The sequence below is a fragment of the Hakea prostrata genome, unplaced genomic scaffold (assembly GCF_041222555.1).
Source record: "Hakea prostrata isolate BN-2017 unplaced genomic scaffold, UWA_Hpros_2 contig_82, whole genome shotgun sequence".
In the NCBI taxonomy this organism is placed as follows: domain Eukaryota; kingdom Viridiplantae; phylum Streptophyta; class Magnoliopsida; order Proteales; family Proteaceae; genus Hakea; species Hakea prostrata.
The window spans coordinates 1-25,881 of record NW_028291201.1 but is presented as its reverse complement, the minus strand read 5'-3'; the positions used below and the strand labels follow the sequence as shown (position 1 = coordinate 25,881).

At 39.1% G+C, this 25,881-nt stretch overlaps 1 protein-coding gene and 1 long non-coding RNA gene across 2 annotated transcripts; one reads left to right on the top strand and one right to left on the bottom strand.

Moving 5' to 3' along the window:
* Nucleotides 1-20,276: 20,276 nt before the first annotated feature.
* Nucleotides 20,277-20,849, bottom strand: LOC148998961 (uncharacterized). Its single transcript, XM_089141577.1, has one exon. The coding sequence runs from the start codon at nucleotides 20,847-20,849 to the stop codon at nucleotides 20,277-20,279; it is 573 nt and encodes a 190-aa protein (XP_088997703.1).
* Nucleotides 20,850-21,796: 947 nt separating this feature from the next.
* Nucleotides 21,797-22,498, top strand: LOC148998960 (uncharacterized). The gene is made up of 2 exons (XR_016171072.1): nucleotides 21,797-21,936; nucleotides 22,032-22,498. It is a non-coding gene; the product is annotated as an uncharacterized LOC148998960 (long non-coding RNA).
* Nucleotides 22,499-25,881: the final 3,383 nt, after the last annotated feature.

Sequence of the window (25,881 nt, the reverse complement as noted above, 5' to 3'; positions counted from 1 at the left end):
ACCACAGTATTGATTAACTTTATTTTCCTTAAGTCCTTCAACATAAGATCAATCGAATGAGCTGCACATGGTGTCCAAAAGAGGTGGATCCTGTTGCTCTTCTTCCTCATCAACATTTCTCCAGCTTTTTTGAAGTTAGCACCATTATCTGTGACAATTTGGACAACATTCTTAGGCCCTACCTCGAAGACCACCTCCCTAAGAAGCTTGTAAAGGTAGTCAACATCTTTGATCTTATCTGAGGCATCCACTGACTTAAGGAAGGCTGCCTTTCCATTGCAGTTGGCCATGAAATTAATGATGGACTGTCTAGTAGGACCGGTCCATCCATCAGCCATCACAGTAACACCATATGTACTCCACTTTTCCTTTAATGAACCAATGTATTCATCCACCTCCTGTTTTACCTTGGGTAAATATTTATTCATTACTTCCCAAGCACTTGGGCCTTTAACCCCTACACCTGCCCTAGCAACTGCATTGATCATCCCCTGATAGTATGGTGTTTTGGTTACATTGGCTGCAATGTTGTTGAAGAGCATGAATTTGCTGATTGCCAACCTAGCTTCCTCCTCCCTACTGCCTTCTCTACCTCTAGCAAACATATATGGAATGCTTCTTTGATAGATATCTTGTTGGTTGAAGAGGGAGGGGTCTTGGTCAAGTGTGGAATCATAATGTCTAGTCTTCCTCCTCCTCCTTTCGGTCCTCTCAGTCTCATTTCCCTGAAAACTATATCTAGGTGGCATGGATGCCCTTGACCCCGAACCACCTGCTCCCTTTGTTTGTTCATATTGCCTTACACTCTGTACGGACTGTTTGCTAGCTTCCATTGCAGCCTTCATCTGTCTCCATTCGGCTCGTGACTCAACACCTATAACCCTCCTCTCTTCATTGTCGCTTGACTCCTTGTCAACATCAAGAATAGGTCTAGATAGCACTATATCCTCAAATTCCCTTTGCTTTTGTGCCATCTCGTCCTTTCTTTGTTTCCCTCCCCTTAAAGTTGCTGCAATTGCTTTTTGCAGTTCATAAGGAACCTTGGAACACTTGGAAACATCTTTGTAACCACAAAAAAATAAAAAAAACAAAAAAAAAAACAAACAAAAAAAAAACAAAAAAAAAACCCACCCGATTTCTCCCTTTCCTTTAGCCGCGGCCCCCCCACCCCCCCCCCCCAAAACCCCCGCCCCCCCCCCCCCACCCCCCCCCCCCCCCCACCCCCCCCATTAAAAATTAAAAATAAAACACAAAAAAACCGAAATACATACATGAATGTTCCCAAATAATCATTAGAATAATTTTTAGATACATAAAAACATGTAAAAACAATTTATAAAACAACAAAACCAAGGTAAAAAATTCGATCGAAATGAACATTTTGACCTTGGAAAAGGTCGAAATTTCGAGGTTTTGGTCGAAATTTCGACCGAAACTGGATACTTTTTTCCTGATTCTTGAAAACTCAATTTCGAGCCTCAAATGCACTCAAATTGATTTGGATTTTTGCATACTAGCTATTTCAAGCATAATAAACACTATAATAACTACTAGTTTACTAAAAAACTATTGAAAATGTAACATCCAACATTCCAAGTATATAGTACATGAATCAGAGAAGAAGTTGTATTGTTATTACTTACAAGTTACAAGTTACAAGTTACAAGTTACAAGTTACAACTTACAAGTCTATTCTATTCAAGCCTCAAGGTCTCCCTCTTCCGTCTGCACCCCATACAAATGACAATATAACTCCCATGATGTTTGCCCCCACCCCATATAGTTTTGGACATGGTCAAGAATTGCACCTCTGTATGTGGCCTTATCCACATGCATAAGATTCCCTAACGGTGGGAAGTTGTGAATCTCCAAAGGAACTGGTGGTGGTGGGACTTGTGGCTGTGGAATAGTGTGGAAGATCTGCTCAACAAATGAAAGACCACCTTGCCCCTGGCTCTCAGGACTAGGAGAAGGATAAGGATACTGATAAGGTCGCAGTGGCTGACTCCGATAATCGACAGTGGGAGGGACACCATAAGCTCCATAGGCCGCTCCATAACCATAAGGCTCCAGTCGTGGCTGACTAGCCTGACCCTGAATCTGATAGCCAGGAGGGACACCATATGGTCCATAACCATAAGGACCATAACCATAAGTTGACTCGGTAGAACCAATACTCTCCACAGTAGTATCATATGAGGACTATGCAGGCCTATGCCATCCGGATCCTCTGGAGGTGGAGGAGTCTCTAGCATCATCAATGCTCATCGATCTCATAGATCCCATCAAGCTCTCGGCATCGGATGGACGGTAGGACCCATATGATGGCGTGTCCTCTATGCTCCAGCCATGCTGTCTCCCCTTCCCCTTCCTCGAATATGTAGAGGAAACATTTTTGCCTTGAGATGCAGCTCCAGTATGGTCTGAATCCTGTGTCGCGTGGGTGAACTGACTCTCTCTTGTGAATCTCGGTGGTCGTCCTCCCCCCCTTTGACTCTCACGTCCAGCAGGTGGTGGTGGTGGTGGTCTTTCCCTAGGATCAGCTGAATCTTGATCACGAGGTCCCACACCCTCCTCATCCCCTCCATCGTCACCGTCATTGCCATCGTCATCACCACCACCATCGTCGTCATCGCCGGAGGCTTGAGTCACCTCATCCTCAGTGTCGGACCAGAAAATCAAATCCTCACTCTGGGTGGATGCACTAGGGTGTGGCACGAAGGGACGGGCGGGCTCTGCATGTGGCCTCCCCTCCTGGGCCATGAAGTCCCCCACATCAGCCCCCATCTCCTCTGCAATCTGACAATTGGGAAGACCTCCATCCTCATCCAGCAATCCGTCTCCACTATCCCTGATCCAATCAACTACTGGGTTATCATCATCATCCATCTCAAATATGTCGGCCAACTCGATATTGGTGCTCTCTCTATCCATCCCCTGTCTAATATGATCCTCTCTCAGTCTCATATTATAGTGTAGGTAGACAAGGTCCTCTAGACGCTTCACACCCAATCGGTTGCGCCTCTTCGAGTGAATGAGGCTGAAGGTGCTCCAATTTCGCTCACAACCAGTGGCAGAACATGTTTGGGAGAGCACTTTGCTTGCAATCCTACTCAAGTTGTGTGAATCACGTCCAAATTGCAACCACCACTCAGCTGCAACAAACATAGACTCCAAGTCATTTTAATACTTAAATAACTAAATTAAAGATAGAATATAATAATTAAATGTATAATGAAATAAATGAATGAACTTACCCCGGAGGGCGGTTTCCCGTCCCGATACGGCCACAAACACGACCGAAGCTCCCATTGGCATCCCTAAAAGCCTTTATCTAATATATAAAGAGAAAAAACAATAACTAGTTAGTAGTTACTAGGTTAATGACTTAGTATAAAACTACGAATTGTGAATATCAAATGATTCTAATCACTATCTCACCTCCATAAGGATGACTGCTTGTTTAGCTGTATCCGGTTCGAACTTCTCCACTACAGTTTGGACAGCATCCATCAAATCTTGCCTCATCCCAAGATTGTCCTTGTAATGGTACTTGGGATTTAAATAGTATGCTGTGTAAGAAAAAGTATGTCATAAAAGGGAATAGTTAATGCTTAATAGTGTGATAACATAATGAAAATTAAATTAAATACTAGACTTAACAACTCACCAGCCTTATGCAGTGGATGCTGCAACATAGACTCCCATCTACTGTTGATGATTTGAAGGACTTTCTTGTTGCCGCGTGGGTGGACCTGAGCAACTTGCTGCTTCATCCTATCTACTGCAGCAAATATGTGTGCTAGAGTAGGTTTTCTTTGCTGATCTACCATCCTCAACACATTCACCACAGGCTCAAGCATCTTCACCACTATCCTCACATTGTGCTAGAAACTCTCATCAAGGATAGTCAACTGAGCTCTCCTTCCTCCCACTGATGAAGAACCCTCCCAGTTAAACCACTCCTCTGATGCAAACATACTCCTAAGGCCAGTCTTCCTACTCTCAAAGCTCTGCAGTGCTATCCAATTAGTAGCAAATCTGGTTATGCCTGGCCTCACTAACTCACCCTGACACTTGTCCCTCATCATCCTTAATGCATAGGTGTGGTTATATATGAAGGTGCTAACATGTCGAGCTTGGTCCACCGTATTCTTCACAAGCTTGACCTTTCCAATCTCCTTCAACATTAAGTCAATGCAGTGAGCAGCACAAGGAGTCCAAAAGAGCCTATATCTGTCCATCCATCAAGGCATCAAGCCATCAATACAAAGTTATAAAGTGTACATGTATATGTGTAATGTAAATATATGTATTTACAAATGAAAATTAATACTATTTGTTTAGACTTTAGATACCTGGAGTTCTCCTGCATCTTCAACCTAGCTTTCTTGTAGTTGGAGCCATTATCAGTCACAATTTGAACTACATTTTCCACTCCAACCTCCTTCACCACTTGCTTCAATAATTTGTAAATGTATTTTGCATCCTTCTTCTCACCGGATGCATCTATTGACTTGAGGAACACTGTCCTCCCATCACAATTCAACATGAAATTGATGATGGACTGTCTAGTGGGACCAGTCCAACCATCAGCCATCAGAGTCACTCCATAATGATTCCACATGGGCTTTAATCCCTTAATGTACTCATTTATGTCCTCTTTATGCTTAGGCAAATACACATTATATATCTCATATGGAGTGGGGCCCTGTACACCACTCCCACCCTCGCCTATCTCGCTCAATCATATCTCTCGTAGTAGGGCCCCTGGGCTGTATGTGCTGGAACACTATGGTAATGCGCCCATTTGGAGAAAGCCATCCCCACTTTCTCCTTCACACTCCCCCATAAGTGCTTCAACTTTCTCTGTTTATGCTCAGGCCTCGCAAATAGGGCCGGATCATTGCGAAGAATCTCAAGATCCGGATTTGTAGGATGTGCTGAGGAAGCTCGACCCCTTGTAGGGGCCCGCGGGATAGGAGCTTCCTGCCTCACACTTTGAGACCTCCTCATAGGGACTTGGGAGCCACCTATGCCTCCCATACCTACTGGCTCTCTAGAGGACCCACAACCTGCGGACCCCTCTGTTGCCTCCCCGATGTCATCAATCCTCTGTTGCTCCCTACTCATCATCATCGCCCTCCTCAGCTGATCGGCCTCTGGATCAGGGTCACTGTCTCCTGGCTCATCCCTACCATAACCCTCAGGATCTGGAAGGTCATCTAAGCAGGCATCCTCGAACTCATCCCTCTGTGTTCTCTTCTCTTTCCTCTTTTGCTTTCCACCACTAATATATGAGGCCATTGCCCTCTTGACCTCTACAGGCACCTTTGGGCACCCCGTTACATCCTCGTTGCCACCAGCTAGATGCACCTTCAATCTAGTGGCCCCACCTCCTCCTATTTGTTTCTTGCAGTAATTACACTCACTCTTCCTCTTATCAGCTGTCAGTGGCCTCCCATGATCCCAAGCTATGTCTGACATCTTTAAAATAGAGTGCCTAATACAAGAAACACACACTAAGTATCTTGAAAAGCTCCACAATATGCTCCAAAAATGACATACATGCTTCTAAGTTCTAATAATAACCTCCTATTTTTAAATATAAAAAAAAATATATGTATAACTATATAAGTATTTTTTAATATATAAATAATTTTAAAATATATAAAATACACACTAACTATCTTAAAAATATCCACAACATGCTCAAAAAATTGCATACATGCTTCCACTAATACTCTCCTATTTTTAAATTTAAAACAGAAATTAATTATTTTTTTAATATTTAAATATATATTTTTAATTATTTAAATATATATTAAATATAGTAAAATTACATAATTAACAGAAAAAAAAAGTAATTCAACACCATCACAGCAATATGGTGTCTCAACTCTCACATACATTCATTTGAAGCTTATACATGTACTATACATAAACATTTTTAACAATATACATAATTTAGTAAATAATTTTTAATAACAGAAAAATAAAAAAATAGTAGGAAGAATAAAAAAATAATTTTGACACTACAAATTCATAGATCATCACTCTAAAGTAAACATATATAAATTTGGAAGCAATCTAACATGATTTAAGGCACAAATGAAACAAAAATAAAAAAATGAGGAAGTTGGTTACTCACCTTGCAAGATTTGAGAAAATGCACAGATGGAGGAGCAAATTAAGTGTTTGAAGGAAATGGAATACTAGAAATTAGGTGTAGAATGGGATGAAAGCAAGAGAAATCAGCAAAAATTGCAAAATCAGGTCGAAATAGCTCTGGCGATATGGCTCGAAATCTCGAAACAGCGTCGAAATGGCGAAACAGGGTTGATTTTGAGTATTTTATAACCTGTGGAAGTGTTGTTTCGGCCCGATATGGTATCGGGCCGAAATATCGACTCGTATCGACCGAAATTTCGGTCGATATGAAACGAAATGGATACTTTTCGTGCCTACTACTATAATTCGTTTCGAGATGGATTTTTGCAGGCATTTCGATCGAAATTTTTAAATTTTTTTTTTTATTTTTTTTTTTTTAAAAAAACCCACTTTTTTTTTTAGGTTAAATTTTTTATTGTGGTCAAACAAAGTTTTTTTTTTTTTTAAAATAAACTACATGATATGAGCATCATTTTAAAAAAAAACAGATAAATTTTTAATCACATATTATTTTTTATAATTATTTTATGTAAAAATAATTTATAAAACAACAAAACACACACTTTGTTCTAAAATAACATATATACAATGCTCAATAAGACATGTTTGTATTTTTAAAATAAACTATAATATAAGAATCATTTAAAAAAAAAGATAATTTTTTAATAAAATATTATTTTTCATAATTATTTTATTTAATTATTTAAATAAAAAATAAAAATAAATACAATAAGCATGATAATCAAAATATTAATACATGAGATTGTAGCCCTTTAAATGTAGTTTAACATAAATAATAATCACATTCATATTATAAGTATTTATTTATAATCTTTAATTTTAATTTTGTAGATAATATATTTTTAAATACGAAAATTCAAAAAAAAAATAATAACAAAATTATTTTTTTTCCCTTGAAAGTTTAGATCAAAGCTTGATCATCAACATATATTTATACCACACTCATACAACCATTGTAGAACCTTGTATTTGAAAAAATTCAAATTTGGGGGAAAATCTTACATTTCTTGAAGAACACTTGAAATAGGCTTGAATAACTTGAAATATGTTTGAATTTGTTGTTGTAGATGAGTAGATGATGTTGCTATGTTGAATCCCCAACAAATTCCTGCTAAATTCCGGCCAATTTGGGCTTCTAGCGAGATAGAGGCTCGAAAGAGGCAAGATATGCCTCTTTTGAGCCGAGACAGGGGCTTTTAAAGCCCCTAAGGCAGCCAAAAAGTGGCCGTTGGCGAGATCTCGCGAGATCTGCCATCTCTCAGATCTCGCTTGAGATCTCGTCTCGCTATTCATAAATAGCTAGATATCTCCCAGCATACGAGTCCTGATGCAAGCCATCATCCAATTGCGTCTTCCGTGAAAAGTTAAGTGATGCAAAATGGAAGCACACAATGTATTATAGAAAAAAATTTGAGGGAAACTCAAGTTTCGACTAGGTGAAAATGGAAAACCTAGGTGGGAAACTGAAATTTTGAGGAAACTTAGGACTTTTTAGTTCAAGTTTCGACAAGTTTTAGGGAGCATTTTTGGGTGGGACTCTGCATTTAAGCTAATTAGAGTATAAAGAACACATTGGCTGTATTTTGTTAAAAAAGTTAATGTAGATATGTCATTCAATGTACATAACATCAATGTAGAGTTGTCCGAGAAGTACACTATAAACTTAACTACTTAAGTACATAACATTCAATATATGATATCTAACTTCAAAACATCAAATACAAAGTAATTGATAATAAAAGGAAAGTACAACTTAGTTCCAAGAGGAGTACCCAGAGGGGATCCATCCTATGAGCTGAGTAGTACTATGCCTGTAACATCCTCTCCTCCAACCAATAAACATAGACATCCCATGACATTTTATGCCTATGGTTGCCAAGGTAATTGACAACTGTAACTTTATAAGTCTGATCATCAACATGCCTAAGATAACTAGTCTAAAGAAATATGCAATTTGGATAGGGAAGTCTTGATGGAGGGGGTATTTGTCATGGTATTTGGGGAAACATGAAAGAAACAAAAAAAATGAAAATTTGGAAAGCTATAAAACTTGTAGGAAGAAGTCCCAAGTTTCCATGAAATTTGGGATTTTTTTTCTTCTCATGAACCAGCTGGGTTGAACCAGGTTTCGACAAGTTTTGACGAAATTTTGACTGTTTCGATCGACACTTGGGATTTTTTTCGGTCCCCTAGTTTTTCGTTTCGAAGTTCCCAAAATGGAAAATTTTGGTGGAAATTTCGCAAGTTTCGATCGAACTTTGTTCTATGCGATGTATGTATGTGATGATCCAAATCCTCAAGCATTGGTGGTAGTATGTAATTGGCAAGGAGTTCATCTTAGATTCAGATCATGAGGCAATAAAGTTCCCTCACTCTTAAAGGTTCATAAGCAAACAAGATGCAAAGTGGGTTTCCTATCTTCAAGAGCTCACCTTTGCCTTGATGTAAGGCTGGAAAGGAGAACCAAGTTGTTGATGCGCCAAGTCAATAGGTGTTGGATTCTACTAGGAGTTCAATTAGAGTTTGTATTCATGTAAAATTCTATTCCTTGTAATAGTGTACTTTCCACTTAATTATAAATAGAGGGCTTGAGATCATTGATCAATAAGCCATTCTACCAACATGGCATCAAAGCCTAAGTTCGATTAGAGACGAGAGAAAAAGAGAACAAAGCAAAAATCTCTCTCTCGGTTCTAATTTTTTTAAACCCATCGTAATTCCCTGAATTTTTTCAAAAAAACCCCATCGCCTTTTTTTTTTTTTTTTTTCTGTTCTTCAGTTCCGCTACACCCATCGCAACTCATCGTCTCCTTATTTTTTCTGGCAGTTCCGTCTCCTTTTTCTGTTCTTTAGTTCCGCTGCACCCATCGCAACTATCGGCCCTTTTTTTTTTCTTCTGGAAGTTCAGTTTTTTCTCTCTATTCTTCAGTTCCGTTGCACTATAGTGGGTTCAGGAAGACCAAGAAGAAAAGGAAAGAAGAAGAGAAGAAGACAAACAACACCTGCAACTATCGCTGCTTGCTGCATCTACTGCATCGATTCGAGAAGAACAGCGACAGAAAAAAAGAGTAGACGAGAAGCTGCTGCTGCTGCTCCTACTTTGAATCAAACAAAAAAAAAAAATAGAGAAAAGTAGAAGAGAAGAAGCTGCTCTGCTTTGAATCGAACCAGGTTTTTCTCCTCCTCCCTTCTCCTCCACGGAACAAACATCGTAGGTTAGAGGGGTTTGGTTTTGTAAATTTAAATTCTTTCAGGGATATTTTGGTAATTCCGCATATTGTTAGGGGCTTATTTGAAAATTTATAAATTTTCAGGGGTTTATGTGTAAATACACATAGTTTCAGGGGTCTAATTAAAAATTTTTAAGTTTTTAGGGACTTATTTGCAAATTTACACAGTTTCAGTGACTTATGTATAAAGTTTCATAATTTTAGGGACTTAATTGTAAATTCAAAATTGTTAGGGACATATTTGTCATTAAAAAAAAGAAATAAAAAAAAAAAAGAAAAAGAAGAAGAAGAAGAAAGAACACCATGTACTAAGGTGTTTTGAATCGTGGTTTGGCTATTACATTCTACGACGTTTCAGTTGAAAGGTGACGACTGAAGAACTGCAACAACTTTTCAACATGGCAACTATCGTTGGTATTATTGCTCCCACTGGCTCCGCACATTATTCCACTCTTGATCCTCTTCAGTAAGATTTGATGGAACAAATTATTTGATTTGGTCTCGATCTACTTACTTGACTATTGCCGGAAGAGGACTTGTTGGACACATTACAGGCACCACTATCCAACCTACTACCATAGGTGTTTCATAGGATAATTGGATCTTGAATGACTCTCTTATTATGTCATTCATTTTGAACTTCATGAATCCAAATATTGCTCGTGGATACCTATTACTTGATACTGGCAGCCCAAATCGGAAGGCTACTACTGAAACATATGGACAGTTGGGGAATGATGCACAGGTTTATGAGCTACGAAAGAAGCTTCATGAGACTACCCAAAAGGAACTGACTGTGGCCCAATGTTATGTTGAGTTGCGCTCTCTTTGGCAGGAGTTGGATCATTATGGGGATTATCACCCCACTAATCTAGATGATGTGACTACTTATAAGAAGCACATTGATAGGATTCGTGTATATGACTTCTTGGCAGGTTTGAATGTGGAGTACGATCAGATCAGAGTGCAAGTATTAAGTCGTTCTCCCTTTCCTACACTTGAACAGTCTTATGCCCTTGTTTAGTGTGAGGAAAGCCGTCGTTTAGCCATGCTTCATGCTCCTATTGTGGAGAAATCAGTCTTACAGTCTGTTAGCACTAAATCTGATTCAGCTAAGGAGATTATCAAGTGTGAATATTGTTACAAATCATATCATACCAAGGCATATTGTTGGAAGCTCCATGGGAAGCCTGCTGATTTTGAGCAAAAAGAGCATAAAAAAGAGGAAAATCGAAAGCTCATATTTCTGAGACAGTTTCCACAACACCCTCTGTAGACGTTGGTCTTTCACAGGAGGAGTTAGCTACTCTGAGACGTATTCTACAGTCTTCTACTGCTGGTACAGCCTCTACCACTGCTTCCTCTACTAACCAAACCAACTCCTACCTTGTTACTTCAGGTAAAACTTTTACAGGCTTCCACGTTTCTTTAGTTTCTACTCCTTGGATCATTGATACAGGAGCCACATATCATATGACAGGTTTATCCTCATTTTTCTTACAATATTCTCCAACTTCTGGAAAGGATAAAGTTCAAATTGCTGATGGCTCCTATTCTTCCATTGCTGGAAAAGGGACCATTCAACATTCTCCATCACTTTCTTTGTCTAAAGTTTTACATGTTCCCTCTTTCTCTAATAACTTGCTCTCTATTAGTAGTCTTACACATGACTTGAATTGTAAAGTGACATTTTTCCCATCTTACTGTGTCTTCCAGGCATGGTGGGAGATCTCGCGAGATCTTGCGAGATATCTTGCTATTTTTTTTTAATTAATAACAATATCCAAACAAAATTTAAAAAGCTTCCCAAAACTCACCCCACACCCCCCCCCCCCCCCCTCTCCCACTTTTCCCCCTTTAACCCCCCCCCCCCCTCTCGCGCGGCCCTCCCCCCCCCTCTCTCTCTCCTCTCTCTCTCCTCTATCTCGCTAGAAGCCCAAAATTGGCCGAAAAACTCGATTTTTGACCGGAATTTGGCCGGAATTTGTTGGGGATTCAAAATAGCAGCATCATTTACTCATCTACAACAACAAATTCAAGCATATTTCAAGTAATTCAAGCCTATTTCAAGTGTTCTTCAAGAAATGTAAGATTTTCCCCCAAATTTGAATTTTTTCAAATACAAGGTTCTACAATGGTTGTATGAGTGTGGTATAAATATATGTTGATGATCAAGCTTTGATCTAAACTTTCAAGGGAAAAAAAAATAATTTTGTTATTATTTTTTTTTTGAATTTTCGTATTTAAAAATATATTATCTAAAAAATTAAAATTAAAGATTATAAATAAATACTTATGATATGAATGTGATTATTATTTATGTTAAACTACATTTAGAGGGCTACAATCTCATGTATTAATATTTTGATTATTGTGTTTGCTGTATTTTTTTTATTTAAATAATTAAATACAATAATTATGAAAAATAATATTTTATTAAAAAATTATCTTTTTTTTTAAATGATTCTTATATTATGTAGTTTATTTTAAAAATACAAACATGTCTTATTGAGCATTGTATATATGTTATTTTAGAACAAAGTGTGTGTTTTGTTGTTTTATAAATTATTTTTACATAAAATAATTATAAAAAATAATATGTTATTAAAAATTTATCTGTTTTTTTTTTTAAATGATGCTCATATCATGTAGTTTATTTTAAAAATACAAACATCTTTGTTTGAGCACTGTATATATGTTATCTTAGAACAAAGTGTGTGTTTTGTTGTTTTATAAATTGTTTTTACATGTTTTTATGTATCTAAAAATTATTCTAATGATTATTTGGGAAAATTCATGTATGTATTTCAGACTTTCAGTGCTGTACATTTGAATCTTAAATGGCAACTAGTGGGAGTGGCGACACTGGTAGTGGGACTCAGGACATTGCTTGGCAACATGGGGATCCACTGACTACTGACAAGAAGAAATCCCGATGCAAGTATTGCCTCAAGACTTTGAATTCTGGTGGTTCAACTAGATTCAAGCAACATTTGACTGGTGGTTACAAAGATGTTTCCAAGTGTCCGAAGGTTCCTTATGAAGTGGAAAAAGCAATTGCAGCAACTTTAAGGGGAGGGAAACAAAGAAAGGACGAGATGGCACAAAAGTAAAGGGAATTTGAGGATATAATGCTATCCAGACCTATTCTTGATGTTGACGAGGAGTCAAGCGACGAGGAGTCAAGCGACGATGAAGAGAGGAGGGTTATGGGTGTTGAGTCACGAGCCGAATGGAGACAGATGAAGGCTGCAATGGAAGCTAGAAGATAGTCCGTACATGCTGTGAGTGTGAGGCAATATGAACAGACAAGGGGAGCAGGAGGTTCGGGGTAAGGGGCATCCATGCCACCTAGACATAATTTTCAGGGAACTGAGACTGAGAGGACCGAAAGGAGGAGGAGGAAGACTAGACATTATGATTCCACATTTGGCCAAGACCCTTCCCTCTTCAACCAACAAGACATCTATCCAATAAGCATTCCATATATATTTGTTGGAGGTAGAGAAGGCAGTAGGGAGGAGGAAGCTAGGTTGGCAATCAGCAAATTCATGCTCTTCAACAACATTGCAGCCAATGTAGCCAAAACACCATACTATCAGGGGATGATCAATACAGTTGCTAGGGCAGGTGTAGGGGTTAAAGGCCCAAGTGCTTGGGAAGTAATGAATAAATATTTACCCAAGGTAAAATAGGAGGTGGATGAATACATTGGTTCATTAAAGAAAAAGTGGAGTACATATGGTGTTACTGTGATGGCTGATGGATGGACTGGTCCTACTAGATAGTCCATCATTAATTTCATGGCAAGCTGCAATGGAAAGACAACCTTCTTTAAGTCAGTGGATGTCTCAGATAAGATCAAAGATGCTGACTACCTATACAAGCTTCTTAGGGAGGTAATGTTTGAGGTGGGGTCAAAGAATGTTGTCCAAATTGTCACAGATAATGGTGCTAACTTCAGAAAAGCTAGAGAAATGTTAATGAGGAAGAAGAGCAGTAGGATCCACCTCTTTTGGACACCATGTGCAGCTCATTCGATTGATCTTATGTTGATGGACTTGGGGAAAAGAAAGTCAATCAATACTGTGGTTTAGAGGGCTAGAAGGGTTAGTAATTTTATTTATAACCATGGTTATGTGCTGAAGATGATGAGGAACCACTGTAAGGGTGATCTAGTCAGACCTAGATTGACTAGATTCACCACCAACTATGTAGCTTTGAAAAGCTTCCAGAAGAAAGTTGTGGATCTTTGGCACATGTTTGCAAGTGAGGAGTGGTTTGGTTGGCGTGGATCTAGCCATCCTGATGCAATACTAGCCCAACAAACCATTGCTGATGATTCCTTTTGGAGGCAGCTGAATAGGACACTAGGCATTATAGAGCCTATTGTGTTTGTTTTAAGGATGGTGGATTCGGAGAAGAAGCCCACAATGCCCCACATATATGCTGCCCTCCAGCAAATGAAAGAGTTGGTTAGAGCTGCTGCCCCTAGCTCCTTTAAATCCTACAAGAGGATCATCGATAATAGATGGGAGATGCACTTAATGCATCCTTTGCATTTGGCTGGTGAGTCACTTTTAAGTCTTTAAGTTTTTGTTGTATACTTTAATTTACATTATTTATTTGTTATAAATTATAATTTATAAACAAGTAAAGAACAAAATCACGAAGTCACTAACCAAATTTTTTATTTCCACAATGCAAGCTTACTACCTCAACCCAAAGTACCATTACAAGAATGATCTGGGGCTTGATGTACAGTTGATGATTGCGGTGCAAGAGGTGGTGGAGAAGCTTGTGTCAAATCCCGTCATGCAAGGGATAATTAATGGAGAGGTGAGAACTTATTCAATTGTTTCTTCAACTTCTTGCATTAGTGCATTAAGCATATACATAATACAATAATTGAAGAATTGGTGTACAGATCAGGGAGTTCAGGGATGCCTCTGGGAGTTTTGGAAAGCCTTCTGCAGTTGTAACTAGGCAAAAAACTGATCCTGGTAAATAGTCCACTACTCTATAAGTTATTAAGTCTATAAGTCTATAGACTATAACTCTATAAATGATAACTGATAAGTTATATAAATATAAAGATTTACTTGCCTAATGCATTCTTATTTTTGGTTATGAAGCTGACTGGTGGGTGCTATATGGAACTAGTGCGTCAAATCTCAGGGACATAGCAATTAAAGTTCTCTCATAAACTTTCTCATCCTCTGGTTGCAAGAGGAATTGGAGCACCTTCTCGCTCATCTATAGTGAGGTACGGAACAGATTGGGGAGTAAGAGGCTCGAGGACTTAGTGTATGTGCATTACAACATGAAATTTAGAGTAAGGCACATACAAGATGATATAGATGACGACAATCGTGAACCGATTAAGTTGACTGATGTATTCCACGAGCCCCCCGCAGAAGATGAGGAAGATGATGTCATATATCAGTGGGTTAGGGATTGAGGTGGCCCAGTGCTGGATGGGCCAGGAGGGCAGCCGGATCCTACTATTGCTGCTGCTATGGGCCCAGATGCTGTGGCTGAGCACGTATCTTCTGATGAGGGTCAGGCTGCTGCAGCGGCATCAGATGGACGACCTCGCGAGATACCATCGAGGAGCCACCTGGTTGACTTGAAACAACCGAGGTGACAACTAGTAGTGGGGATTCAGATTATGCCGATGATCCAGCCGGAGGCGCCATGGCAAGTCGTCCATCGAGTTCGAGTCATGGAGGCAGTCAGGGTGGTCGTGTTTCTGGTGGAAATCAGCATCAACAAAGGGAGTCACCTCCACAAGGTCCGAGTCATCTGACAATGGTTATTAAAGCGGCAAAGCGACCAAAGCGATTGGGGCTCCATCTTGGTGATTAGGCGGTTAGCGCTTAGGCGGCAATAAAATGACCAAAGCGGTTTAGTCAATATTTTTAATATAACTACTTTTTAATAGAAATATTTTTTATAATAAACTAAAGTACTAAACAAACATTCAACAATCACATTCATAAAAATAGCAATAAAAAACATTCAACAATCACAATTATAAATAACAATATTATTCATATATAGTTTAGTGAAATTATTTCACAAATTATTTTTAACATGACTTTTTTGTTAAATATACATGAATAATATTCGAATTGGAACTCAATTGGATGTATCCATTTTTCCCTTTTTTTAACTAAATAGTGTCGACATGATAAATTAATAGATCTCATTATTCTGATTTCCAAGTCATTGTTTATTTAATGATTCATTGATTATCAATGTTGAATATGGCTCATGTTTCACATTTTGTTGCCAACAAGGCACTTTGGCCTCGATTCCGAAATGACTCACATATTTATATTTATATACGTCATTGTAGAATAAATTATGATTAAAAAAGAAAAAGAAAAATAATATGCAAAAATTACAAAATGTTAAAAAAGCGGCTGCTTTAGCATCTAGGCGGCAATATGGCGTAAAAGGCTGCAAAGCGGTAGTGACTAAGCAAAAAAGTGGCAAGAAAGCAGCCCGTTAGTTAAGCGGTCACAATTTAAGCGGTTCAGAAACCCTTTGCCGCCTAGGCGGACGCTTTGATAACCATGCATCCAACACCATGCCCACCCGCGCCGTCCCTATCTCTCGACTTCATGGGAGTAGGAAGAGCATATCAAACCAGGGGCAACCGAATGATGATGTGAGCATGCATGATCTTGAATTCAACATGGGAAGCATGAGCTTAGATCATGGTCAAAGTGATTTCACAAAAGCAGAGTTTGGACAGTTGGCAGTCATCGGGGTACCAATACGGGGAACACACCACCGGGTCAGATTACAGTGGGTATTCTTCTTATGGAGGTCATATTATTCCTCAAGACCCTGCACTTGGAGAGTACACATATGGGAGTGAAGGTGGGTTGTTAACTGAGTGGTTTAGAAACCCCTACCCAGATACTCAACAACAATATGAACAACAACAACAACAATGGCTCTTTCACCCACCCACGATTGACGGTTATCCCAGAGTGCTATTCCTCTAGTATTCTGATATGGAGACATATCATTTCCATATAAACCAATATGTGACATACTTCAGTGATGGATTGACTTGGGAGTCATATGAGGCCACCGTTCAAAATCAATTGATGCAGAATGCTGAGTGATACTCATACAGTCATACTCTTAGTCTTAGTCTTGTAAGTTGTAAGTTATAAGTTGTAATTTTGAGTTTTGACATTCTTAGTCCTAGACTCTTAGTCAGTTAGTCTTGTAAGTTGTAAGTTGTAATCTTCTCAAATCTTATGGTTGTAAAATTTTGAAGATATTTAAGTATTTAACAATTTATTACTTTGAATCTTTGATAGTTTGAACTTTGATCACTTGTTGACTTGAATACTTGATGTGTAATGTTATTGTATTTGATAGTTGATAAAGGGTAACTCATTAACTTGAATTACTTGATATCTTTACATTACAATATTACATGTTGTCTCTCTCTCTCTGACTCTCCAAGACTCTCTCTGACTCTCTAAGACTCTAAGAGACTAAGACTTTTAAGTCTCTAACCTTGCATTTCACAGAATTTCAGTTTTACACATAGGGTCGACTTAGGAGACATAGTTAGGGTTATTTTTTCACAAATCTAAGGCCACCAATGTGTTCAAAAGGCCTTAAATAGGCTAAATAACAAGTTTCAGCCCAACTAGAGCCCTAAAACCCACCGAGATGGGCCACCGAGAATACCGTCATTTTTTTGGTAGATCTCGACCGAGATCTCGCCATCTCGGTCGAGATCTCGCTTTCTTGAGGTGGCGAGATCTCGCTCGAGAGCGAGATCTCCCACCATGCTTCCAGGATCTGGTCACGGGGGAGGAGATTAGACGTGGTAAACTAGACAATGGACTTTATTTGCTCGAGCCAATTGAAGGATCTACTTTTGCTCTGACTACGTCTTCTAATCAGGTCCATTCGTTAATATTAGACCTTCACCAGTGGCATTGTAGGCTAGGTCACCCCCCCTCAGGAACTCTTAAGAAAATATTTCATGATTTAGTTTCTTCTTGTAATGAGGATGATTTTTTTTTGTGAAGCCTGCATTTTTGCGAAGCAGACTCGTTCTATTCCTTTTATGCTAATTCATACTGATGTGTGGGGTCCTTACCGACGTGTGCCATAGGTACTTTTATTGATTGTCACTCTCGTTCTACATGGATTTATCTTTTAAAACAAAAAAATGAGGTTTTCCGATGTTTTCGTGATTTTCATAATATGATTAAAACTCAGTTCAATGCCATTGTGAAGATCCTTTGCAGTGACAATGGCACAAAGTATATTGATGGTGAATTTGAGAGATATCTCTCTGACTCTGGCATAATACACCAGACCAGTTGCATTGATACAGTTGCCCAAAATGGGGTTGCCGAAAGGAAGAATCGACATCTCTTAGAGATAGCCCGTTCCATTATGATTGCTATGAATGTACCTGACCAATATTTGAGTGATGCTATACTCATTGCTTCTTACCTTATGAATAGAATGCCCAGTAGGATACTTGATTTTAAATGTCCTAATGAAATTCTCCAGGGAGCCTCTTTTTTATTATTCCCCCAAAGATTTTTGGATGTGTGTGTTATGCTAGAATCACCGCCCACCAGGGTAAGCTGGCTCCCTGCGGCCTACGCTGCATATTTTTGGGGTATTCTGCTACTTAGAAAGGGTACAAATGTTATCATCCTCCTTCCAGGAAAACCATTGTATCCATGGATGTCATTTTTAATGAGTCTTGTCCTTACTATACACCTCTCTAGGGGGAGAGTCCTAGAGGAGAGGTGTTCTTTCCGACTCTAGATTTTCCTATCACCATAGTTGTCACGGCGACGAGGCGATGCGAGGCGGTTTTAGCTAGTTGGGGCGATGAGTCGATGAGGCGCCCTCCGAGGCGCTTTTGAGGCGGTCGAGGCGTTTTAGTGTACATCTCATACACTAATTCATTATAAACATATCTTATATATAATAAAAAAAACTAATATTAACCATTTAGCCTACCTCAAGTCATCCAACATACTACAAACAACACATAGTAGGTCCTAAATAAATTTCAAGTATCATACTATCATTAACAAGAATCAAGATACAATAAAATGTAACTAAATACTAAATAGTAAACACATAGATGCATGAACAAAACAAATAAACACTAGACAACATACCTTCATTAAATGTCACCAACACTAGCACCACCTACAACTCCATGGCTCCACCTCCACCATCACCTACAACTCCACCTCTTCTACATTGTTGAGCTGTAGCCAAATATCCTCACAAGTAAAAGAAGAAAATGAAACAAAGCATATTATATCTAAATAGAAAGTTTTAAATATTTAAGCAAACAGTCCCACTTATATCTAAAATCTAAAATCCAAAGCCCAAATGTACCAACACACCCATATCCAAAATTCCCAATAAAAACCCACAATTCATATCCAAAATTCCCAATAGAAAAGTATAAGTCAGCTAGTCATAATCATCATCAATTAAATTGGTAGCAAGTGGGAGATCTTCTCGAACTTGTTGTTGCTCCAAAGAGGTAGACCTCAAACCAAAATCATCTGCAATGTTCTCATCATCATGCAAGTCTTCCTCTTCTTCCATGTCTCCATCAGACTCAGAGTCATGTTCCTCTTCCTCAACCACCCTCTCCAAAGACCTGCAGTTGCGACGTGAATAACATATATTAACTCCACAGTCTCCACCAGATGTTGATCCACTTGGTTGACCTCTCCTTGGTCTATTTTGGCCCTCAAGTGATGAAGATGCCCCTATAGCTCTATCAACAGTGCTCCAAGTAAGATCACCCTCAGGATGGACTAAATCATCAGGCTGATTAACCATCCACTCACTGCTCCACTCAAGCTCATCAAGGAGTAGTGGATCATAATTTCTAATCTTTAATCGCCTTTCATCGAACCTTTCTTGAAGACGGCGATTGTACTGAACAAAAGCTAGATCATTCAACCTTTCATGTTCCAGCCTATTCCTCTTCTTGGTGTGAATCTGAATTCATAAGCAATTGAAAAGAATCCCAAGTCATTCTTCTAAATTTAAATTTAAAAGTGTTTTAAATAGTTGAATCATTTAATACTTACAAACTCAAATGTGCTCCAATTCCTTTCACAACCAGAGGAAGAACAACAAAGGCTTAGTATCCTCCGTGCAATCTTTGTAAGCTCAAGAACAGTTCCTCCATGTGTATCCCACCATGTAACTATAGTATTAAAAAAAAAAAAAAAGATTAACATAATAGGTAGAGTTACAAACCAAATAAGTATACCTAAAAATAAAATATACAAGTAAAAACTTACGAGAACTCATAGTTGTACGTCTCCGATAGCCATAGTGTGGAGAAAGGACCTCTAGCTTCCTTGTAGTCATTTACCTGGGACAATATCTTATCTTGTTGATATGCATCAGGCACTATTCTTCCAACAACTTCATTGAAAGAAGTTTGGAGAGAAGTGATCAACCCATAATCATCTACATCATCTAAGTTGTAGAACTTCCCAGATTCAAGAAATAGGCTGCACCATATAGAGGTCTCTCCATCTGGCACTCCCATCGCCTATCAATGATTTGTATGACTTTCTTCCAAAGTCGTTCTTTGCCTCCAAAATTGTCCTTTATTTTTTTCTTGGCCTCTTGCACGGCTACAAACACTTCAGGCAATGCGGGTCTTTCATCAGCATCCACAATCCTCAATACAATCATAAGAGGTTGTGATGCTCTAATACAATCCTCCACACCATGCCAAAATGCTGTAGAAAATGTTGTTTCAGCTACTTTCTTCCCTGCTTCTGTCTTGGACAAATTGGAATTTGTCTACTCCTCAGAAATGAATAAGTGCCTCAAATCATCCTTGTGTTTCAACAAGCTTTGCAATGTCAAGAATGAAGTGGCAAACCTAGTCACTGCAGCCCTCACAAGATCTCTGCCATTTGTCTTCTGTCTCAAGGCCTCCAGCAGTCTTGTGTGCCTATAAATGAAAGTGGTAATTCTCTTCCCCTGAATTATCACTTTCTTATATTGTTTCAAATTTCCAATGTCCTCTAGCATCAAATCAAGACAATGGGCTGCACAAGGAGTCCAATATAATCTAGTCCTCTTCTCCATTAATAATGCCCCTGCTGCTTTATAATTTGAGGCATTATCAGTCACCACTTGAAGTACATGGTCTTCCCCAATTTCTTCAACTTTGCTATCCAATAACTGAAAGAGCATGTTTGCATCTTGCACCTGGCTAGATGCATCCACAGAACCAAGGAAGAATGTTCCCTCTGGACAATTGACAAGAAAATTGATGAGATGCCTACCCTTTTTGTCAGTCCACCCATCAGACATGAGTGTGCATCCATACCTCCTCCAATACTTTTCATACTTTTTCCTTATCTCCATTGTTCTTTCTTTTGCACTCTTCAACAAAGGCACCCTGATTTAATGGTAACTTGGGGGCTTATACCCAGAACCATATTGTGCAATAGACTCAACCATCACCTCAAAGCTTTTAGCTTTAACTGCATTGAATGGAATGCCACACTGATACATCCAATCAGCAATGTGGTTATCCACTCGCTTCTTTTCTTCAGGGGATCTCATTCTATTCAAGATGGTTGTTTGAGTAGCACCCTTAGCCCTCCTTTCTTCAACAAGTTCTTCAGGAGTGCGTCTAACATGCATATCCATGGGACCCCTTACTGGTGCCTTATTAAGGGCACTTTTCAGTCTCTTTGATGCAGTCCCAGAGCTTGGTATCTTGGAGCACACCTCAACCTCAGACCCCACACTAGGTAATGTAGTTCCTCCACTAGAGGGCCTAGAGGCAGGAATAGGATGTTCTTCTCCAATTTGAATGTCATCATACTCCTCATTATCCAAATCAGTAACAACAGCTCTCTTTTTATTTTTCACCAACACTGCATTCATCTCTTGGGCAATTGCTGCAGTGGTCTTGGTGCACTTTACAACATCCCCATATCCACCCACTAGATGTTGCTTCAATCTTTTAATTCCTCCTTTAAAGTTTTTGTTGCACAAACTACATCTGATTGTATTCCTATCAGCAACATCTGGCCAATACCCATATTTCCACCCTGGGTCATTTGACTTGGCCTTTCTCTTTGGGTCTTTTGAGGGATCATAGGCTTCACCCCCACTAGGAATAGGCTGACTAGGAGCAGCCGCTTGATTATCACTTGAGGGCCTTGAGGTCATTTTAAATAACTAGTAAAATCTACAACAAATAAACATGATACACATATAATTAGCCAAAATTAAAAACAATAATGAAATTGATAATGATACCAAGCTTCTATTCTGAAAAATCAGAAAATATAAGATGAAGATGATGACTAAAAAAATTACTACATGGTGATGAAGCTGATCAGCCGATGCAATTGTTAATAGAAGGATCCATCACAAGCAAATCAGAAATTCAGAATACAGGAACAGGATATTGAGTGAACCAGGGGAGCCTGTTGCAGAGGTTAGTTTCTATTGTGATCATCAAATTATAAATGTTTAGAAATGTTGGTATGAATTAATCTGGAAGTTAATTTGTGTTTTTGTTTTGGGTTTCAGGTAAAGCAGAAGCAATCATGCAAGGGTGAACCAGGGGAGCCTGTAAAGAAGAAGCCAAGAAGGTTTACGGACCGAAGCAAAGCTGATGGAAACAAAGCATCAATCTCAAATTCTCAACTGTTTGATGCTGAAAACAAATGGTTTGCACATGGTGCATCAACCAAGCTTCTGAAAAATTCATGCTTGGGAGCCAATCGCAGGGGAAAAAAAAAAAAACATCATACAATGATAATACAGTCAATCAGTCATACACCAAGGTAGTATGCAACAACCAAACCAAAAAAAAGGAAGAAAAAAGCAAGTTGTAACAATCTTACAATTGCAAGAAAAAAGAAAAAAATTCCGGCGACATACCGTCGCCTGAGATGGTGACGTAGCCGCTGCAATTTGATCGCTGCAACTGAAGTGGCCTTCGTATGAGCCTATGAGGAGGGGAAAAAGAAAAAAAAAAGTAGCAGAAGTAAGAATCGAGTGACCAGAAGTAAGAAAAAAAGAAAAAAAAAATTCGGCGACTTACCGTCGCCTGAGATGGTGACGTAGCCGCTGCAATTTGATCGCTGCAACTAAAGTGGCCTTCGTATAAGACTATGAGGAGGGGAAAGTAGCAGAAGTAAGAATCGAGTGACCAGAAGTAAGAAAAAAAAAAAAAAAAAAAAGTATTCGGCGACTTACCGTCGCCTGAGATGGAGACCAGAGTGATCGCTGCAAGCCTGCAACCGCCGGAGGAGTTGCAGAAGAAAGAAGAAGGCTGAGAGCCTGAGATACGATGGAGTTGCAGTCTTGCAGAAGAAAGAAGAAGAAATAGAGTCTGAGTCGCACAAGTCCAAGAGTCCAAATCCTCTTCAAAGGCTGTTGCCGGTGACGCTGCTGTCGCCGATGATGAAGCTTGTTGTTGCCGGTGTCACTGGTGTCGCCGGTGGTCGCTGTCGGAGTCGGAGATGAAGAAAGTTGCAGAGGGAGAGTAGCAGAGAGCGAGAGAGAGACTGAGAGAGAAAGCGAGATAGGGTTGAGAGGCGAGATAGGGTTGAGAGGCGAGAGACCGATTCGATCGATTTCAATCTCGTTTTTCCTTTTTTTTTTTTTTTTAATTAATTTAATGTTACAAATGATAATATGTAATAATACGTAACACCTATATAACAACTCACCCATTAGATTCTTTCCGATCAGAATCTACGTTTCAAATTAAATTTCACCTTTGATTTGGAATCAAAAAATTTACAATTTTAAAACCCAATAAGGCGATAGCCCAGTGCAATATGGCGTCCGAGTCGTCTGAGGCGACGACTCAGGGACGCCTCACCTCTGAGGCGCCCGCCTTATTCACATTGCCTGAGGCGACCATCGCCTCAGGCCTTATAATCCCGCCAGGAACGCCAAGGCGTCGCCAGGCGACGCCTTGACAACTATGCCTATCACACACCAACACAACTTAGGAGTCCTAGAAGAGTTTCCTGACCAGGGGGAGACTTCGGCCAGTATACCTGAGGACTCTAATCCTCCCCCCTTCGTTTTCTGAACCATGTGAAGAACCTAGCCAGGGGGAGACCACTCTTGTGAGAGAAACTGTTGAGGTCTTTCAAAACCATATTGACCAAAATAAGGAAGTGCAGACTTATCAGAGGAAGAATTACAATCGGCTAAAGCAGGTGGAGAAAGGTGATACGTTACCACTTCAGTCTCTTGCTCCAGAATTAGATTCTACTGTTCCCCTTAAGGTATCTTCTTCTGATCTTCTCATTGCTGTTAGGAAAGGAGTCAGATCTTGTACTCAACATCCCATAGCTAAATATGATTCCTATAACTCTTTATCTGACTCCTACCGTGCTTTTATATCCTCTCTGTCATCTGTATTTGTTCTAAAAGTTGGTAGGAAGCCTATGCTGATAAGAGATGGAAGGCAGCTATGGTTAAGGAAATGCAGGCAATGAAGAAAAATGACACTTGGGAGCTGGTTACACTTCCTCTAGGAAAAAATTAGTGGGCTGCAAATGGGTATTTGTGGTTAAACAAAATATGGATGGATTAGTCAACAAGTTGAAAGCTAGACTAGTTGCAAAGGGGTTTACACAGACCTATGAGATTGATTATCAGGTGACTTTTGCCTCTGTTGCAAAACTAAACACTGTCAGAGTTCTGTTGTCTGTAGCTGTGAACAAAGACTGGAACTTGCAGCAACTAGACGTAAAGAATGCCTTCTTACATGGGGAGTTAGCGGATAAGTCTATATGAAAATCCCACATGGTTTCTCCGATGACAACTACAGGGAAAGTTTGTCGGTTGAAGAGGTCAATTTATGGGTTAAAACAGTCTCCTAGATGTTGGTTTGGATGCCTCCTGAAGGCAATGACTTCTAATGGGTACAAGCAAAGCAATGCTGATCATACACTATTTGTCAAGAAGTCAAGTACTAACATCACACTTCTCATTGTCTATGTAGACGATATTGTCATCACATGGAATGATGGTGAAGAAATTTAAAAGTTGAAGGACTTTCCTGGCAGAGAGTTTGGAATTAAAGATCTAGGGAAGTTACAGTATTTCTTAGGGATTGAGGTGGCTCGGTCAAAGAAAGATATATTCCTATCCCAAAGAAAGTATGTCCTAGATTTATTATCAGAAGTGGGAATGTTGGGGTGTAAAGCAGTTGATACCCCTATTGAAGCTGTAGCTAAACTTAAAGAAAAAGAGGGAGAACCAGTGGACAAAGGAAGATACTAAAGGGTGGTAGGAAAGCTTATTTACTTGTCCCACATCAGGTCAGACATCGCTTATGCTGTAGGGATAGTGAGCCAATTCATGCATGATCCATATTTAGCTCATATGAAGGCTGTTACCAGAATACTATATTATTTGAAGGGAACTCCTGGAAAAGGAATACTTGTCACCCACTGATAATATAAAAGTAGAAGCATACACTGATGCGGACTGGGCTGGATCTCCGGGACGAAGTCAATTTCAGGTTACTGCACCTTTGTTGGAGGTAATTTAGTTACTTGGAGAAGTAAGAAACAAAATGTGGTAGCTTTATTTAGTATTGAAGCTGAATATAGAGCTATGGTTCGTGGAGTTTGTGAGCTACTATGGTTGAAAGGCTTGTTGCAAGATATTGGGGTCCAAGTTCCAAACCCTATGATGTTATATTGTGACAACAAGGCTGCTATTAGTATTGCTAATAATCCGGTGCAACATGATCGAACTAAGCACATTGAAATTGACAGGTTTTTTGTCAAAGGAAAGTTGGAACAGGGGCTTATCTGCATGCCTTTTGTAAGATCCAGAGACCAAGTAGCAGATGTTTTCACTAAGGGTTTGAAAGAAAGAGATTTCCTTCCTATTGTAGGCAAGTTGGGCATGACTAATATCTATGTCTCAACTTGAGGGGGAGTGTTGGATTCTACTAGGAGTTCAATTTGAGTTTGTATTCATGTAAAATTCTATTCCTTGTAATAGTGTACTTTCCACTTAATTATAAATAGAGGGCTTGAGATCATTGATCAATAAGCCATTCTACCAACAACAGGTGATAATAGTGAATATCCTTGCAGTATTTAGCATTGGCATGGGATTTGGGACTTCGGATGATGGGATAATTTTTGTAAATAGGTGACTGTTTAACGGGAACACAAAATTGTAAACAATCTTTTTTCTTTTTCAAAGAGTCCCAGAGATGTGGACTGATCAGGGGAAAAAAGGCTTGGTACAATTCAAAATTAGTGTTGCATTTCTGTTTTGTTTTACTTTTTCCTTCCCATTGGAAGAAGGGCAGGTATTTGTATTTGAATTGAAATTATATAAAAAAAAGAGCTGCGTATACACAATTTGAAGCATCTCTTTAATCCTTTGTTTT